The 20315-nt window shown below is 38.3% G+C and overlaps 1 protein-coding gene across 5 annotated transcripts in view; it reads left to right on the top strand.

The window, feature by feature from the left end:
- The window catches only part of CRACD (capping protein inhibiting regulator of actin dynamics), a 122768-nt gene that overhangs the window by 47162 nt on the left and 55291 nt on the right, over positions 1-20315 (top strand). For 2 of the 5 annotated variants that reach the window (XM_072037589.1, XM_072037590.1), the window contains exons 3-4: positions 6751-6899; positions 19942-20013. In XM_072037589.1, coding sequence (XP_071893690.1) covers positions 19989-20013 — 25 coding nt within the window. In that variant the 5' untranslated portion in view covers positions 6751-6899; positions 19942-19988. The remainder of the gene's footprint in view (positions 1-6750; positions 6900-19941; positions 20014-20315) is intronic. The other 3 variants (XM_072037592.1, XM_021267655.4, XM_021267653.4) reach the window with 2 other exon arrangements.

Here is a 20315-nt window from a genome sequence, read left to right as displayed (position 1 = left end):
CTTCAGAGGGCTTCCAAGGCTGCTGGCAAATTTATTTCTGCACCAGAAAGTAGCTGAAACAGGTTGTTAATGATTTCTGTATAGATTGAGGAGATAGATGAAATTTCACTCTTCCCCCTCTATTCTTGGGTGTGTGTTAGGGTTAGGCATAATTAATCCATGAGGTTTCTGCTCTCTGTGCACTTTGTGATACGAGATTCCTCAAGAAGGTGTTTCTTAGGCTTTTCTGTTCCCTTTTTTCTTCCACTTTCAAGTTCTTTTGACAGTTTCAAAAACAAGTAGCAAGGCCTGAGTCTTTTACTCTCACTGATGTGGAGCGGGATCCTACTCCACAGGCAATTTTATAACCTCATTTAAGTCAGCCTGTAGCACAGAATTCAATTTAGATCAAATAAAGGTAATAGAATCTGGTCACATAGTATTGGAAATAACAGTTTTTCTAGCTGTGTTTGAAAATATTGTGAGTATATACTCAGGAATGATTTAATTTTTTTAGCCATAGAACAGTGTTTTTATTTACACTTTAAATGGGCAGAATAGAACCGAAGGAATTTTACCTTCAAAGCCCATGAAAAAAGAATCTTGCCTCAGCTGATGACCTGCCTTATCATTTAAAGCGATGCAAGAGAAGCAATAACATATTTTCTTCTGGACATTAGAGTTATAATTGGCACTGTAAAGAGAGCTAAAAATGTCAGTCTTGGCAGTGAAGTGAAGAAACGGTCATGTTTCACATTTGTCACTTTCAGAGCGTGTTAGAAGCATTTCTAATTGAAGATGTTTGTGGTCCTTGAGAAAGAACATGATCTATTGTTGTAAAAGGAAAAAGCAAAGCACGCACCTTTTCTGAAGGCAGTGCTATGTACAAGCTGTGCAGAAGAGAAGCCTCAGCCAAGGGAGAGTTTGGATTCCCATTTATTTCTTGACACTTTGCACTTCAATTCTGGCAGCCTAAGTGTAGCTAAACACCGCAATAAAGTGTGCTTTGATTCACACCTGAGTACCTCCCCTGGTTGATGCTAGCCAAGCGTGAAGAGCTCTGCGGGGTGGTTACTGACAGGAGTTCTCCCTAACACAGCGCATCACGGGTAAAACTGCATTTTTATTTAGCTGTTCATCAACAGGTAAGGCAGAACTGCAGCGTGTTTTGTGGCTGTGCTGCAGCATTGCTGCACATTAACGCTTTGCAAAACCATCCCCGGTCCTTACTGCGAAGCTACCAAGCTCCCCTACACCCAGGTGGGTTCTCCCTGTTCCATGCCTCAGCAGCAGTCAGGTAGTGCAGGTCAAATGGTTTCATTTACACATCCGTGCGTCCCCTAGTGTCTCTAGATGCAGCTGTGCCGCTCACCAGTGCAAATGTAATTAACCTTTGCTGCCCCTCACTGGGCTGGAGTGAAGAGAGAGTGGGCAGGGCACACAGCTGCGAAGCATGTGCGTGCAAGGAGATGTTTAGCCCTGCAAAATCTGCATTTTTCGTGTCAAGGCCTAACAGGGTTTTCTAAGAAGACCATTCCTGTCTTTCAGTTTGGGAGATCAAAGCTGCCTTCTGACTCTGTCTTTTGCATGCGTTTGAATTTTATCTGTATGGCATGACTGGGGAGATGTTTTTTTAATGGTGTCAGTCTGACCCAGGAAAATTACAATGTCAACAGCAACAGCTCAGCAGGTCTGACAAGGTTAATCCAATGTTACCCTTTTTACTCATGTCATTTGTTGGCTTGTGATAAATAGGCTTGTACTTGAGAAAAAAAAAAAAAGGAAAGTTTTCCTACTTTTGTTTCCTAGACCTGGAAATTACCTTCCAGGTTTCTTCTCTTCCATTTTCACAGAACCACAGTACGGCTGAGGCTGGCAGGGCCCTCTGGAGCCCACCTGTCCCACCCCTGGTCCCAGGGCTACCCGCAGCTGGCTGCCCAGGACCACGTCCAGGCAGCTTCTGAAGATCTCCAAGGAGGACACTCCACAGCCTCTCTGGGCTGCCTGTGCCAGGGCTCTGCCACCTGCACAAAGTGTTTTCTGCTGTTCAGAGGGCACCTCCTGTGTTTCAGTTTGTGTCCACTGCCTCTTGTCCTCTCACTGGGCACCATTGAAAAGAGGCTGGACCCATTTTATTGCACTTCTTCCAAGGTTATTATGTGCCTTTTTAGGTATTGTTGAGCCACACGATCTGTTTTTGATTGGTGTTTTTGTTTGTTTGTTTTCCTTTACCTTTTACTTGGGCTTGCACCTCAGAAGAGGATTTCTGAAAATTACGGAGGAAGGAGATCTGGGGTCCACACTCTGACCTCTACCACTATTGAAAACTGATATTTGAGCATTTCAACCTCTTGTTTTTTCCCCAAGCACCAGCACCTACGTGAATTAAATGATGTTTTGTGAGATCTTAGAGTTCCAGGACATGATACATATCAGTGATAATAGATGTGCTATGTTGTCAAGCTTTTCTTATCCCATGATTCATGTGCTCCTTTTCAAGATATTATTTACTAACCGTGACTTTTACAGTTTTTGCTACTTGTAGTGCTTTTAAATACTAGCTCTGAATCTTTAGCTTCTTACTTATCTTTCAAGAAAGTGTACAATGAATGTAATTTAGTCTGAGGAGGGAGAGTTTGGTTAACAAAACTTTATGTGGTTATTATTTTCTGCATATGAAGCAAACCCACGATTTGCCCACGATGTTTGGATGGATAAGAGAGGGGTGCTCATTAGTATGTTTGCAGCCCCTTTTGAAATAAAATTCCCTTTGATACTTTTCTTAAGCGTTTTGTTCAAACCTCTGTAACTTGCAGAAATCTAGGAAAGGGCAGGTCAGATCATATCTGCTGGCATATTATTTTTCTCGAAATGCATCCTGGTAATCGGACTGAGGGGATTCATTCTGCTTGACCAGCCCAAACCCCAGACTTTGGGAAGGAACCAATGCCAGATAAACTGAACCTGCCATTTCAGCCCACATGGGAAAAATGTGTGCTGCTGGCTGAGCACCTGATTTCCGTGGCTCTGTGTGTGTGTAGGCACATGCACCCCTGAATGTCTGGGGACTGTGCACCTTTCAGGAGCTGCCCAAAGAGACTAGGGAGTCAAACTCAAGTTTGGCACCGTCATACAAGGGAAATAGGATCTCCAGAGATCATTTATTCCCTTAGCTCTTTGCAGTTGGGATGAACAACTCATGGCAAGCTTTTATTAGGTAAGTAGCCTGAAAAAAATGCCTTGTTTATTGATACTCTGTAATTTATAGGTGTGTCAAATACTTTAATTTGTGTGTGAGCATTGTGTGATGAAAATTAATTTGCAGATCACAGATTTTAAATGTTCTAACGCTGTTTCTAGTGCAGAATGACCTACCGGCTTCTAAAGAAAACATGCATTTCATAGAGGGATCATCTGCTTGCTTGTGATAAGAAACACTGAGTCACAGCTTTCGGTATTTAAGCTGAAAGATATCTCTGTGCTCTACTGCTTTTTTCAGGAGTTGTTGATACTGGCTTTCTCTGTCTGATGGGAAACACTTTTTTTTCCTCTTCTTTAAATCAGAAGCTTCCTTTGCATGGGAAAGTAAGTATTCTGTGAGTAATAAGGTTGAGGTTGGACTAGAGGATCTTACAGGTCTTTTCTAACCAGAATGAGTCCATGCTAAGGACACTTACAGTTACCTGTACAATGCTAAGCACATTATTTACCTTTTGGAGTCTTCCTCAGCCATCCTGAGAAGTTGAAGCATGTTCTTAGAAAAACAGGATCTGTCAAGATGAATGGACATTTATAGACGGGGGGAAAGATGCAGGAGGGCCCTTCACTGATACAATTCTTAATGATTTGCCATGCTGAGTTGCCTACCGGTCTTGTGGTGCATGGCAAAATAACAACTCCTTGGCCTTTGTACAAGAACGACTGTTGTCTGAGGAGCTGGAAATAGACCAGTCGGTAATTTACCGCTTGTAACTCTAGTACTGTGGTAGCTATTTTCAGGGAGCTGCTTTTATAATATTTTTTTTTTTTTAATTTCTGAAGATTTATTATTATTTCTTGAGGTAGAGTGTAGATTGTGAGAAACGCAAAACATGGTGCTGTCTGTCCTCCTACAGCAGCCTGAGAAAATGAAGCAGCTTTTTGTTTGCTGATTTTCATTCTGGTTAGGTGCTTCGTGGCCTCTGGGGCCTGGCATACTGGCTTTTGGGTGCTACTTATTGCTGTGGGATGCAGTAACTTTCCCCAAGCATATGCAGAGTATGCATCTGCTTAGGTTTTTACACTGGAAATACATATTTCTAACACTGCGCTGCATCTTATGGCTGATGTGGAAAGAGACGATATAGAGTGGTTTCCTGAAGTAATCTTTCAGGCACCAAGTCTTCCATTCTGGCCTACCTGCTGGCATTTCCTTTTCATCAAAATGTTTCCCTACCCACCTGCATCCACTTTCCCCTGAGAGGAAAAAGAATGCTGCTAAACAGAAGGAAAACGTTTTTTCTTTGCTTATTACTGCCAGAGCAGTTGCTGGAATGCTTCGTGAGTGTACAAGTGAACACTGAGCATGCTTTAAGTTTCTTTCTCTTGCACCTTGAGCAGTGCAAGTCTGTCTGTATTATACCCAGGAGCTCAAAGTCCTTCAGATTCTAACTTTCAGGAATATTGAACTAAATCAAAGATTGGTCCATCGCTCACATGCCCCAAAACCTTAACCAGCAGAATGAAAACTGATTCTACGTGCTGACAGCCACTGGTAGATTTCCCACTCCTCTGGGATGTGTGCAAGGTGATAAACCCCAAGTCTCTTGCTTACAGCAGGCTCTTTCCTGCAGGTGCGTTCAACTCCTGGTACCTGCATTGCCAGAGCCATCAGCAGAAATAAGTCAGGTGCAGGAAGGGCAGGGAAATGTGAAATTAGTAGCCAGTCCCCCTGAGAGAGAGACTGCTCTGCCAGCTACCTGCTGCCTGCAGGGCAGGGGCTGTCAGAGAGACTGGACTGGAAATGGCTTTTGATTGCACGTAGGACTTACAGGTATGAACTAATAGAGGTCCTTGAACTGACGATTAAAGGGAGCGTGAGGGCTTTTCTGATGAAAAAGGGAATGCATTCATGCCTGTTTTGCTAGAACGTGACCTGGTATCCTCTTGCAGATCACAAATTGTCCATGCCCTGATGGCTGCACATGCTTTTCAGTACTGCCCATAAACAAGAGGGTAGTGCTGAGCTGATGTGTGAAAACTAGATCTGAGATTGATGTGCCTATATGAGATTTTTATCGTCTGGAGTTCCCAGCTACCAGCAGATTGAGACTTGCAGCTTGTCACAGCATATGAGCACCTTCCTTTTTTTTTTTTTTTTTTTTTAATTGCAACTGACGAGCTCAGGATGTTTTCATATTACTTTTTCATGTTTCATTCACACCTTGGAGACATCCTGAGTGTTACGGGTAGTGCAGAGTCAACTGAGTGCTAATGTGCCATTTCTCAGCTTGAACTGACCTTGCCTTCCCCCAGGTACGTTTTCTAGGATCACCACCAATCCTTTATCTGTGTTCTGGCAGCCTGAGAGCACCCACCAGCACTTCATCCATGAACTTCAGCAGCAGCTGAGTCCTGAGGCTAAGAGTCCCACAGTTTAATACCTGCAAACTGATGGCAAGCTCTTCTCTTTGGATTCCAGATGGTTGAAGACCATACTTATCCCCGTCTTGCCAAACAGAGGGAGCATGGTTCTGCTGATTCCCTGATTACAGCATTCCTACAAAATACTCATATTTGTAGCCACCTGAAAATACAAGTGATTGTGTGAATGAATATAACAAATGCTATTTTATATCTGTTACAGTATGGGAATTGGGTAGATGTTAAGACACCTTTGGTGCACACTTATTTTTAGTTACATATAAACTGAAGTTTCAAAATGCCCTAATACAAGCCAAAAGACTTTTAAGGGAACTTCTTCATCATGTTCTCATACAAACTTGCAAAGTTAGTTTCTTTTTTTTTCCTTTTTTCTTTTTTTTTAATTAAAAACTTAAAAGCCTTGTGAAAACAAAAGAAAAATTGTTGGGAATACTAGTTCAGTTGCTTTGTCCAATTTTATAGTTTGTTTTCACCTATTTAAAACGTTCCTTTTTTGAAGTTTATTCAGCTAGATTACTATAGTTTAATTTATTTTTTTTTAGTAAGAAGCTTTATTAAAAAAGACATTCCATACTTCTTGCCAGAAAAGTATTTTTTTTTTTCATACTGTAGTTGAAGGAATACCAGAGTTACGATAAGCTCTTAATTTAATTTTCAGAAGTTGCTTCTTTTTTTTTTTTTGAGAAGCTAGAGTCAAATACCACATTTTTAATTCAGACAAAACTACAGTAAAAACAATGACATATTTTTCTTGCGATATTATCGATTTAGAATTGCAGGATGTGGCTGTTTGGAACGAAAAGTAAGAAAGTGTTGCTATTTCACTAGTTAGAAAGAGTAAAGAAAGGCCATTTTGTATGAAACTCTCAGAGGGAAATCTGAAGCTAATGAAAGTTTCTCTGGTTGCAATATAGTTTCTTTCTCTCTTTCTTTGGACTGCAAACACCTTAAACCATTTACAACATAATAAGTCTGGAGTTGCTCAGCACCCTAGAAAGAGAGAGAGAGAGAAAAAAAAAAAAGAGAGAATTAAAAAAAAAATAAAAACAAACAAAAAAAAAAAAACAACCTTCTTAGATCATCTTTTCAAGACTAGACTAAAATTCTTTGTTTCCCCCTTATGCCTAGACAGTCTGGGAGAAGAATGCTAACCACTGGTCCCTAGGATTGTATTCTGCATCCTGATCGCTTATCTTAAAGAAAAATCTCCATCTGAGAGAGAGAGAGAGAGAGAGACACTGTGAAAGTAGAGAACAACACATTCCATCTTTAAAAAGGTAAGGAAACACTTTTTCTGCTGGTCCTGTAGTGGTTTGTTGTTGTGTTTTTTTTCACTAGATTTTCTGCTGGTCACTGTAAGTGATATCTTCATTTAATGATTGGTTAAGTTGAACAAAGTAAAAATGCAGATAATAAATACTAAAGCACTTATTTTAATCTGCATGTTCTAATCTATAAAAAAAACAAAGAGCATTTTCCTACTAAGTGCATGTATTACTGTACTTGGAACAATTTTTTGTGTAGCTTTTGTGCATTTTTTTGAGAAAAATGAACAAAACAGTAAGTACTGCACATGACATCAAATATTTTATTTCATTTTGACCTCTGAAGTTATTCTTAGCCATGCAAAGATTTATGTAGTCTCCAGTCTACCAGACAACTCTAATTTTGCCAAGACAGATATATGGCATGTTTGCAGAATGCTGCCACTGGGAATTAGTGCTAAGTAATTGTCCACCATTTAGGCTTTTATCAGAACAGATCTGTGCTGTTTTCCTTTCTGCAAGGTTTTTGATTGACTGCTTATCTGTGAAATGTTTACAACCCTGCTTCCTTAGATGCTTCCGTTCTAATGAGTATCGGACAAAGCTGAAAACAGCTAAAATGCACTGAATTGTGTGTGTTTCCTCTGAAAGTGGAATGACAGCAGCAAAGGATTTTATCCATTCAGATTTTATTTTATTTAGTTATTGTCTGTAAGAAATATTGGAGTTATGATAGGTAATGACTTATTCCTAGAGCATCCATTCTGGAATACAGTCCTAGGGCAGACGTTCATCAATGACTTTATCTATGAATGCCTACTCAATTTGCTTTAGCCTACAGTAAAAATTTGCTTCCAGGCTACTATCTTCCTTAGCATTCATCGTGTGCTGTTAATGCACTCTGTGTTTCTATAAAACTGGGGTTCAGGGTTTACCTGACGTAGAGATGCTGTCTTTGTTTTTTCAGGAAAAAAATAGTGTATATATATATATATATAGTTGGTTCTGTTTTTCGCAGTTATTCATGTCATTTGGGGAATCTGTCCTGTCTAACTAACCAATGTTACCCTGTAAATTAACAAAGACTGTTGTTATCTAAGAGCCCTACCTTATATTTTAGTATGATAGTCAGAAGGTATGTTTGACTAGTGTGGTATGTAGAAAGAGAATGAATCATGGGCCGATATTGTCAACTTTTCTTAAATGATCAGCTGGAATGCTATGGCTTGATTTCATGGGGAAAAAATGCTGTTTTCTTGAGATAGTCATAGTCATGAGAATATTTTTTTTCTGTCATGGAAACCTTCACCTCTGGTGAAGCCACACAAAATTGTTTTCTGTTAATGTAAAATGGGTAGGACACTTTCTATTTTTTAAAAGCAGAAAGTATTAAGTGTGCCACCACCAATGGAAGGTGCTTTGTGAATGCAGGATGCTTCCTGCCTGCTCTCTCTGACCTCAATTTTCTGTGACACTTGTGTGTAAGGATGGTAGGTTCTGACCTATCTTTTGTTCCTTTTTAATAGACTTCATTTATTCATGCAATATGGCAGTTTTCAAATAGCACATTTTTCACTTTGCTGAGCCTCAGTACAATAACATGAAAATTCAGAGAGCAGCATGCAAGTGGTAAGTTACAGAATTGTCTTCAGATTGGTTAAAATGAATTTTGTAATTAAAGTATACAAGACATACATTTCTGTGTAGAATTTGCACGTAATTCTTGTTCCAAGAGAATTAAAGCTAGCTTTTTTCCTGCAATGTACCCAGTGTTCCTTCATAATCCTCTCTCCCACGTTGTTAGAATATTCTTTTTTGCTGCAGAAAACAGAGCCAAAACTTTAATAGGAAATAATTTGTACTATGAGCAGATATTTTGCTTATCTATGTGATTTTGTTGTAAATGATTTGTAAATGTGACGTTAGTCAATTCCTGAACGAGTTTGTTGAAATCTAATATTTAATACATCAATTTTCTCTAGCTCCTTCTACAGTTTCACATTTTCTAGGTTAAAATGCTTATGGCTTCAGATACATATTTATCCTCTTCTGGTTCTCCAAAGGGTTTGATTTTCCTTCATGGTGTGCTTTTTTTTTTTTTTCCATTGTTCATGGAGAATAGAAAAATCTTTGTTCTTTTCTGCCTTATTGAAGTTTTTGATTTATTTTGTATCATTCTAAACTGTTTTTCCCTTTATTCTGTTAATTTGTTTTCTTTCTTTGGGATCGCTTGTTCTTTATGTTTACCCAATTAAGATTTCTTACTTACTGTAACTGATTACTATGCTTGCACTTGATTGTGATCTTTCAGTCACTTCAGTGGAAGTACAAACTACAAGGATTTTATAAAATGAATCACTGTGCAGTAACCAACTATGTGAATAATCTATTTCCTTGTTTTAATGAATCATAGAATCATTATGGTAGGAAAAGACCTTCAAGATCATCTGGTCCAACCATCCTCCTACCACCAGTAACACCCACTAGACCATGTCCCTAAGCACCACGTCCAACCTTTCCTTAAACACCCCCAGGGATGGTGACTCCACCGCCTCCCTGAAGAAGAGGTCCTGCCAAGAGGTCTTGGTTTAGTCAACATTATGTCGCAGCATCTGTTCGTGATTCATTTTCTAAATTTCTAGGCTTCTTTTTGTTACACTTGCAATGAATTTTAATGATAATTAAAATAAGCCTCAATGTGAAAATCTGTGGAATGTGAATGAATTGGTTGTCTTCTCAAATTTAATACAGCAAAAACAGACAGGAAGTTTTTCACTGTAAACAGACTCTGATTTCATGCTCTTCTGCAACTTGGCCTTAGCTTGCTTTTGTGCAGAACAAAGTCATATCCTCATTATAGCACAGCGCAGGAGGCATCCTTGAACACTGGAGGAAGCTTCTCATTTAATCTGTGGTGTGCTCATATGGTGCCTTTGGTTGTAGTTGGAACCCAAGGTACCGTGCTGTAGAACTCAGCTGGGTCGCTCCATGCTCTCACCAAATGGAAAAAGTATCTAGAGAAGTCAGCTGGTCTTACTACAGCCATGTCTGCACACCACGTGGCCCTCCCCAGTGTGTGTCCTGCTTAGAAAGAAGGAGTTGTTTTGTCCCCTCCATGACTGAGGAAAAGCAACCAAGAAGTCAGAGAGTCACAGCAGAGTCACAGCAATCTGAAATAATGATTACACTTCTATGAAAAGTATTTTTGAATATGCAATTAACTGGTGAGTTCAGAGCCTGCAGAACTGCACAGAACTGTGCAGCAGGAGTTGAAAAGTCGTGTGGTTAAATTCATCTGCTGATGGTAGGGTGAAGAATACAGGACTTGCACAGTGAAATCCTGAAGATTTTGATGATCTGACAAGTATGCTGTAAATATAAAATACTTGTTTAATACTTCGTTTGGGTAATGTACTGGTTGTGTCTATTTTGTAATAATTATTAGCAGGGAAGTGGGAAGGCAATAAGAAGGTCAGCTGTAATGCAGAAGCTACACTGGCCTCTGTGAATTTTAAGCTTCCCAGGAGAGCCTAGAGAAAGCGAAGTGTATGGCACAGGCTGCTTTACAAAAATTTCCTCTTACAAGTGATACTGTCAGTGTGGAGAACGGAGCTATTTGTGATCAACTTGCTTTGAAATATTGGTAGCACATCTATAAACTTAACAAGTTACCATATTGTGGTTTTCACGTTCTTTAAAACTCTCAATGTATAACTTCACTAATTAACTTTCTCATCTGTTGTGTTTCCCTAGGAAGCTTTCCAGTATGCAAAAACTTGTGTAGGTGCAAGAATTGTTTGTTCTACCTTTACTTCCCTTGGATATGGTGGATGGTGTATATATATATATATATATATATATATATATGTATGTATGTATGTATGTATGTATGTTAAAATCAGAGCAGTTTTTATGTTCAGCCTCTAGATGCCTGTATGTTATTGAGTCTTTGTGCTTAATATAGTTTTAGAAAAATGAATATAATAGCTTCAAAGGCAAACCTAATTCTTGTGAAATGATTTGCTGGCAGTAGTGTTGCTAGGTTCTAATTAAATTAATTTCTTTATTTTAATTACCAAGTTATAACTGGAATTGATTTTTTTTTGTTCATACTTACATTCAATAGTACATGGTAAGTTTTCCATGCTCACCACAAGTATTTTGGGTCAGTTTATATCTTGAAATGGTTCCCAAACCATGAGGCTTGACTGGTGCTTGATTTTTTTTCAATAACTTCAAATTTTCTTAGTCAAATTTTCACAAGGTCAGAAATCACATTCAGAAAATTTGGATCAATTTCTGTTTGGACTTTTATTTTTGTGGTCCTGTTGATGTGGGAAGCTTTCTTATGCAATTATTCCAGGATTAGTTATCTGTATGTTCTTTTGCTGAATTCTGAGAGAACAGCAAGGAAGAATTCTGCAGGCAGAATGAAATGAGGGCAAGAGGTGAATTATGCTTTTCTAGTACTTTCAGAACTGGATCAACGAAAAGATTGTTTACAGATATTTTTTGTATTGCTGCCCCTACGTGAGAGTTTTAAAGTTCAGATTTGGGTTTTAAGAATACTCAGGAATTAAAATGTATAGTTTTGGGACAGGCAAAAGCTGACATAAATCCTGGTTTGGTTTCACTAATGTGGTATTTCTGTTTGTGATGCATCCAGTTGACTGACTAATTTTGGAAGCTCTAATTTGGGAAAAAAAAAGAGAATCATATGCTTATTTTTAACGTGATTTATTGCTTCCTTGAGCTGGAAGTTCACTGTGGCCCCAGGCTTTAGGACTAACTAGGATGGAGAGTGATAAGACTTCAGGAAATTCTAAAAGGAGAAGACATCCATGTATATATCAGAGGTAATTATAAGGTTTATTAAATTTGGTACTGGTTATTGACTCGCTATCTGGTCTGTATGCTTAGATACAGACTACGTGTCTATGAATTTAAATTTTTACTCAAAATTCCCCGTGGCCTTCCCCCTTCCATCTGAATTAATCTCCCAGCTGAAATGCAGCTTGACATGCATGGCTTTTGAAGTGCCCATGCATCATTTGCTATTTTTCCTTCTTGTTTCACTGCACTCTTTGATCTTGGAGATCTGCAATGTCCTGAAGTAGCAGTGGGCAGAGGTGTCTTCAAGACAAGATCTTTCTTCAGCTCCATTGTCTGTATCGTTAAGTAGAAATGGGAGCTGAACTCTCCTAGTGTGGCTGGGTAATGTTTTTCACTGCAAGGTACTGCTGAGATTGCTTTATTTTTGTTGATGTAACTAAGGATAAAACAATATCATATAGCGCTGTTTTGTATCAGTGTTTTTCCATATGGCATATGTTATTGTTTAAAGAAAGACTTACTCGAAAGAGAACTGTTCTGGAGTTGAATCAAAAAGTAAGAAAAAATATTCAGCCTGTAGGCAAGCTTGTCTAGGGAAGCTCTTCAAGACCTTTTAAGGTGTTATTATAGTATGACTACAGTTTTTGAGAAGGACAATGCTGCAGTGTTTAATGGTTATCTTGTTAGATCTGGAAGATATTATGTTCCGTTATAATACTCCTGTGTAACATAGGCAGTAAAGTACCTCTTATTGAGCCTGTTAATGTAGTTGTTATCTCCTTGGTGAAACTTAAAGTATGGAAAACAGCTAACTAGAGAATGTAATTTAAAGAAAATAAATTTCTATTAAAAGGTTTCTTTGCAGTTCAACAGGATTTAGGTAGTCAATACAGTGTTTTATACTATAACACTGTTCAACACTCCTGTTCAAAACTACTGTTTAGTCTAGTGTTCATGAACAACACTGTATTTATTGTGTTAAATAGAAATATTGGATATACTATTTAAAAATAATTATTATACTATTAAAATATTTATTACATATTTATTACATATAATAGAAGTATATATTAAATGTTCCATAAATAAATAATACTATTAGTTGTCGCTATTAGTGATCAGAGGAAGAAGTACAGACAGTAAGATGGAAAACACGTTCTTCACTATGTGACTTTCTTATTTAAGGGCTCTGCAATTCGTTGGAGTTGTGATTCACTGGTGCTACTGCATTTTGTTATGAAGCACAGCTATAATTTCATTTATTAAGGATCTAATAGTGTAACAACTCCTGTACCCTCACAACAGTACAGCTGTTGTGTAGTTCTGAAGGAACCTAAAATGTAAGATATTTTACTGCGAGAAAAATGGCGATTTAAAAATAGGGAAAGCTTAAAGTCATGTTTGATTTCATAAACTCAGTGCCCATGTAAATGTGTTCTGCTGTACTTCTTCTTACAGTAATATTAAAAAAAAAAAAAAAAAAAGCAAAACCCCCCAAATATGGCTGCAGCTGAAAGGAATACTAACAAAATGTTCACTCTTTGGCACTGGTTATTGATGACACAGGTACTGTAAAAATAGATTGGCATTTTGGTTGTAAATTAAAGAGACAGAATATATTTTAATTTTATTTATAGAGGAAACTTCTTTCTTCGTCATAAATTATTGCAAGGAATCTGTTTCTGCCTGTGTCTGAAAGTTGTGGAGTTGACCAGGCCGGTCCCGCAGTTTCTTCTTACTGCAGATGGGTCTCCCAGTGTCTTTCTTACACTGTCTGGAGCATATTTGATTGCTGGGACTAGCAAGTTCCAAACATTTGTACAGGGAGTCTAAGTTACAGTTGTTTTTTGTTTTATGGCAGGATTTGGGTTAATGTTGTTTCCTTTGCTTCCCGTTCTTTTTAAATTTTTCTCCATTATTTCGAGCTTTAGCAATGTTCAGCTTCATTCTAGTATTCTATAAATGAAAGTCCTAGAACCTGGCTTTAAGAAGCAATACTATAGTTGGTTTATTTTGTCTTTCCTCTTTTAAGTGTAGGGCTGATCATTTTATTAATTTCTGAGTACCTTGTCTAGGTGAAAGTTCTTGCACTTCACATGTCCAGTTGTTTAATATATTATATTGAGAAACTTTTCCTGATACTAAACCTAAACTTTCCTAGATACTAAACCTAAAACTTCCTCTACATTTTATCCTAGAGAACACTTAAAGTGTCCTAAACAACCCTACTCCTTTCATTCCTATACAGCTGTGCCACAAAAACGGAAGTTTATTTCTGAAAGATGGATCTGTCTTTCAGGATTCAAAATATAGCCTTTTCTAGCCCCAAACTTTCATCTATAAAAAGGAAGCTGCCTTAAGGAAATCTCCAGTGATGGAAACATGGAAAGGAATTTCAGAAAACTACATCATAAAGAGAACAATTCCTTTAGGTTCAACTTCAGGAAGTTGCTTAAGGATAAATTAAACTGAATTCTTAAATTGGGGTTTTGGTTTCTTAGTTGTATATGTGATTAGTGAAAACAGTAATATCTGTGTGCTTTACTTTGCCTGAAGTTGTATTAAATAGGCTGAAGACACCTTGTGCTTTTTCCCAAGTCATCTCCCTGGCTGCCTTCAGGGGAAGTTGCACCTTTGCAAGGAAATGGGCCCAGCAATTTTAGAATCAACAGACCAGGTAATACATAGAAAAGATTGTCACAGCAAAAGTGCTCATCATGAGGTACAACTTAATAACTTCTAATTCATATGAGGTACATAGAGGAAATTATATAGCCTTTGTGATGTTTATACAAAATTGTAATTGGAAGAGCCTACAGTTCAGTCAGATGAAAGAGAATATGAATTTGTTTGAGTAAAGGAATACTGAATGCTCTTATGGAATTTTTAATTAAAAAAAAAAAAAAACAAAAAAAAACATAAATTCATAAAAAGACTGACATAACTGTTAATCTGCAAAGAAATCTGACCTGTGTTGAGCACTGGGTACAGAAGCAGAAGTTAAAGTTGCTTTCTATTGCTTTAAAGGATTTGTAATCTATATCATCTAATTAAAAGTTAGGTCCAATTCCACCAATGCCATGTATCCTGTTAGTGCAACATAAGAGACCCAGGCTATTGACCTTTCTTGAGAGTGTTTGGCTCTTTTGGCAGCAGCAGGGTGTATAAATATTAGAAAGGTTTTTGTGGGGAAGATTTTCTTGTTTGTATTAAAAGAGATGGTTGATCTAAATATGAGATGGGAGCAGGGATTTTTAGATGCTTGCAGTTAATGACAATTATTGTTTTAAGAAGCTTGGAAGAACTGTTCAATGGCAGCTATTAAGAGGTAAAATACTGCTGAAGGTCGCTCCCCTAAATGTCATCACATGAGCTCATGAACTGCCAGTTTTCTGCTAATTTCATGACCTTGACTTTGAGAAGTCCCCAAATGAGGCAGTGATTTTAATCTTTAGTTAGGATTCACATCTAGCTAATCTTGTTTCAATCCCTCTGCCTCCTTATTTTCCTCCCCCATCTCTTCCCTCTGTCAGCTCTTCATTCTCTGTCAGTTTGCCTTGAAGTCCCAGAGTGGATGAGTCAGTGATTCCAATCTGTACCTACTTAGACAGCAATTCCCTTTTAGGGACAGCAATATCATGCTTTAGCTCAGCAGGCTGTCATGCTTCTTGAGAGATTTTGACATCTAGAACTTTCTTTTATTAGATATTGACTGTTTCACCCTTTTCTTCCTTTCAGAAAAGTATGGTCTCTGGGGTCTTTTCTTTTTAAATACCCTCTGCCCCTAAAAATCCCACTCCCCCTTTTTTTAAATAATAAAAAAGAACAGCTCTTGGCTGCACGGATACTACCAATCCATGAAGATCCAGCCTGCTTTAATCTTGTGTTGATCCCTCTCTTGTCATCCTCGTCTTTTCCTGCCCCTTTATCATCTGTCCATTCATTTTCAGGCACCTGAATATCCACTTGGCTGCCTCCTGCCTCCCACCACTCTTCAGTGGAAATATTTTTCTCCCTCTTGAATTCTCTTCATCAATAACAACTAGGAGAAAGCTGTAAGGGTAAAACATAATATAGGTCTCTGCTCATTTTTTCTAATTGGCCAAAGTATTGAAAATGCTTCTGTCTCTTTAAAATGGCGTGGTACTTTGTGCTGTGACTACTACTGAACGTGAAATTATTTCGGTGAATAGAATAACTTCATGTGTGTTGAGGTGTGAGGTGACCTCATTGTTCCTAAATCTGTTCCTGTTTTGTAGCACTTTTTTTTCAGCTGCTCTTTCAGCTGCTCTAGTGTTATTATTTCTGCTCTGGTTGTGTAACAGAATCTTTGAAATGTCAAAATCATGGCAACAGAAGTTAGATGAAATGTAGCTGCTTCCCGATAAGACAATGATAGAGTAAAATTAAACAAGGTTTGTGGCTTAATAAGGTACGAAGTGACACTTTCCAGGTTTTACTCTGCCACAAGGATGTTGATTAGTATGAGAGCTGCTTCTTTCCAACTGAGAGTTCTGCTAAAAACATTCAAAAATCACCATTTTGTCTTTGCTTGCACTAAATCAGGGCTTCAGAGCAATGTTGTATTAAAAATTCCAGTAAGTTAAGTTTCCCTTCGTGCAGAGAGCTTGTCAGTCAGTGCTCACTCCAGGGCAAAGGAGCACCTCCCCAGGCATGGTCTACTCCAGTCAGTCCTCTGCATTTATGCTGCTGCTGAGGACCTCGTTCTTGGGACTGTTAAGCTGGAAATGTCCAGTAGCAAGGAAACTGGACAATCAGTCCTCAAAGTTCACTCAGTCGGTGCCAGGAGCTTTGCTGGGTGTTACCAAGTAGAGCTTGTTTGAAGAAGCAGATTAGAAGGAGGTGAGTGTATATTCATTGCAAATACCATATATTATCAACTGACTTATGTTGACTCAAGAGTTTTTCCATTTGGACCATCAGCATTTAAGGGACAAAGAAGAGATGAGAGTCCAACTATGTTGCTTGAGAGCTCCCTTTATTGCATGAAAGTAGTTCCCATGGGGTGTGTTTTGTCTAAATGATGCATCTCCTCTTTTGTATCGTTAACCACCATTCAGAAACTCCCTGGCTTCCACTGAAGTGACTTTTGCCTGGCTCATTGTCTGTCACTCTCTTTTACTTGATTTCTCTTACTAGCTTCACTATTCTGCATTCACTACACGTAGCTTGGCGCATTTGACTGAGTTGGTAATCTGTGTGTTGTTTTTTGTAACCAGCAGGTAAGTTTTCTGACCAAATGTGTTTCCCAAGTTAAAGGTCTGGAGCCCGTGCCAAATCTAAGCTTGCATTAATAACCTCCATTACCTCCGACTTAAGGTAGTGATAACAGAAGACAGAAAGATGCAGTTTGTTGCAATAAGGCAAGAAACAAAATTTGATACCTGCAATTGCATATGCCAACGTGTTAGCAAACCTGCCTCAATTTCCTCTCACATCCAAAATAGGTCCAGATGCAATATAGGCAGCTAAGTTGGTGAGAGGGGGGCAAAAACTTTGCTTTGCCATCAGTGAGTGTTATTGCTGCCAATTCAGTCATGTGAATTATGTAATTATTCTCCACAGAACAAAATGTAAAAACAAAATATTTATCTGGCCTAAATTTTTGTTGGATTTAACATTAATTGGACTTGTTTTGGGGAATAACTAGGACTTCTAAATGTCTACTGCATTACATTCTTCAACTGTTAAAACCTACTTTCATGTAAGTCAATGGAAAAAATAAGTTTTATTTTTCTTTTTCAGCTTTGACTATGCAGAGTTAAATTTTGTCACTTTACCTTTCAATCCTCTTGCATTTAATGTTTTGATACATAAGAAAAGCTTGTGTTTCAGTTTTCATACCTGCTTAAACACCTCGTTGGAAAAAGGCTGTGGCACTGGTGACAGGTAGTTTGGGTGTCACTGAGCTCGTGATGATATTAGGAAGTTACAGGGAGAGTGGTGTCTATCTATTCATCACAGAAGGATTGTCATGCTTGTTGTCTGAGTGGTGCTGTTCCTCAACTGCAGTTACAAAAGTCCTTTGGCAGCCTTGTGTGATGATTAAACACTGTGCTAATTGTCCTTGGCCAGGAGATTGTTTCATGGTCATTCATCCATCTCCAGCTTTGATGCAGATTAAGAAGTCATTCTAAAAGCTACTTTTTCATGCCTGGGCTTTTCAATATCGTAATGTTCGTCTCTTGGTCTCCAACTGGATCTCAGTCACAGTGTTTGAAATGATAAACTGCAAAGGACTTGAGCAGCTGCAGAATGTGCCCAGGGGAGTGACTACAGTGTGATGCACAGAGCGATTGCTCAGGTAGCCAGAGAGCCTCTCTGATGATCCTGAGCCTTACTGTAAGCTCTCATGGTCTGAACTGATCCTGGCTTGCTGGCTACAGGGCATAGTGCTCTGGGAGTGGGCTAGGTGGAGCAATCTGTTTGCTTCAGGGAATCTTGTTCTGACAGATGCTGGGGTGGAGGGAGCATCTATTTTTAGATGGGTCAAAAAGCCATGCATTTTGTTAGACCAGAATAGCTTTTTCTTTCTCTCTTTTTCAGCTCTTTTTAATTAAAAATGAAATTGGGTGAAAGTCATTCTCTTGGCTCCTGAGAATGTTTCATTAATGAAATAAAATGTGTCCCTAAAGAAAAAAGTCGCTAAAGCCATTGTTACATGTAAGTCTTGATATATCTACCAAAAAATCCATGTGAGAAATCTGAGAGGAGAGAGGGACAAGGAGGATATTACTCCAACATTCTTCATCTTATCTTCTTTAATTTTCAGTTCAATCCCAATTGTCTGCCTGTATTTTGGGAAAGTGATTATCTGTGTGTCTGTGTTTCCACTGCTTAGCAAAATGAGGATGCTAAGCAGCTTGGGATTCTTAAATGCTTCTCCAAATAAACTAATAATGTGTGTTTAATTGACTTTACACAGGGAGATTTAAGAAATCAGATCCCATTGAATCTAATATATACAATAGTTTAATTAAAATTCTCCTCTGTTAAAGGCTTTATCTTACTGAGCTCTAAAGTCTCTGCTATTGATGAAGTGCTGAGGACCTCAGTTTAAACCAGAAAATGACTACAAACTCCTTTTTTATCAAAATGAGAAAGTACAATCTTTCTCTAGACCCTGAGTTTTATGAGAAACACTTTGATCTAAACACCTTTGGGATGTGGAAGCATAACCGTAACCACTTACTGTTCCTGGTCTTTGGGTAAAACTTACAAGTCATGATTTTAAACAAACCTCATGCAAGAATTGAAAAGACACCACTAAAACAGGAGAATTCAAGGAATTTTACTGCGCTAGAAGCTACTTGAGTCCCGGGAGATTTGAACATCAGACCACCCATGCTTAAATCCTGGTTGTAAAGATCTATTTGTGAAAGACTTGCACCTCTGCGAAAGGAGCCACTTGAGTCATGCAAAGTTTTATCCAGAGTACAGAGAAGTACTGTAACAGTCTCTGGCTTAGACTGGGTTGATTGAGAACTGTGTGATGAAGTCTTTTTTTAGGTTTTATGTTGATGATTTTGTTGCTTTCCGAGAGGGGTCTGCATCATTGTTGCTTCCTTTATGACGATAATATGGACTGTTTAATGCTTGCCTCCTTTTTATGGTATTACAGGATGCTTCAGAAAACACTAGCGTCTAGCACAATTTTTCTTGGAAAATGCACCCTCCAGATTTCATGGTAGTTCTTGACATTTAACTATTCTTGTAAAGCTAAAAACTTGGATGACAGAGTAATTCCAAGATTTTTCTGACTTCTTAAAAATTGCTGGCGTTACTCATAGCACCTGTACCTTATTGCCCTTGTGGAAAAGGTAAGCTATTTTGGGCTTTGTAGCTGGGGAAGATTGAGCGAAAAGCAGTTATATAAACTAATGTAGCAAGTGAATTTTACATGAGAGGTCAGTCAGGAGGTCCTAGCTATCTGAATATCAATCTGAAATCACCTTGGCTAGTTAAAGCCTCCATGAAAAAAACATCTTCCACTGTTTCAGAAGGACTTTATAGTAGGAAGAGTGTTAAATACAAAGAGTGATGAAATATCTGCTCCACTCGATTTGCAAGGCTGTTCTATAAGGTTCCTCTCACCTTACAATTTGTCCTTCACAGTTCTCTTAAAAGCAAACAGAACAACAACAACAAAAAAGCCAAACCCTTCTCTCTGGTGATTTCATGGCTTTTGTTTCTTCCTCAGAGAAGATCAAGTCTGGAGTTTCTCTGACTTCGTCTGAAATTGTAGGGATGATCAATTTGTTTAAGAAACCTTGTAAGTACTTGACTTGCTCTGTAGCTCATGGAGCACACGATGTCCTGTCGTTCAAAAGCTCACTGTTAGATGTTTTTTTATTATTATTATTTTATTTTTTGTGGCTTAGTTTGAAGTACTTTCAGCGGGGAGCTGGCTGATGGGATAATGTGCTGTGCTTTTTGTTTTCAAGCAGGAGCTGCTGCTACTGTGTGTGCTGCTTTTGTCCATTTTTATGGAAGTTGTAATAAACAGCATATGTGTGCAGTGGAGTCAAATCCAAACCAAAGAGGTTATTCTGGTTGATATTTTTGCAGGTAATT

Source organism: Anas platyrhynchos, chromosome 4 (assembly GCF_047663525.1).
Source record: "Anas platyrhynchos isolate ZD024472 breed Pekin duck chromosome 4, IASCAAS_PekinDuck_T2T, whole genome shotgun sequence".
In the NCBI taxonomy this organism is placed as follows: Eukaryota; Metazoa; Chordata; class Aves; order Anseriformes; family Anatidae; genus Anas; species Anas platyrhynchos.
Note: the sequence above shows the minus strand (reverse complement) of the source record. Positions and strands in the feature narration are given on the sequence as shown.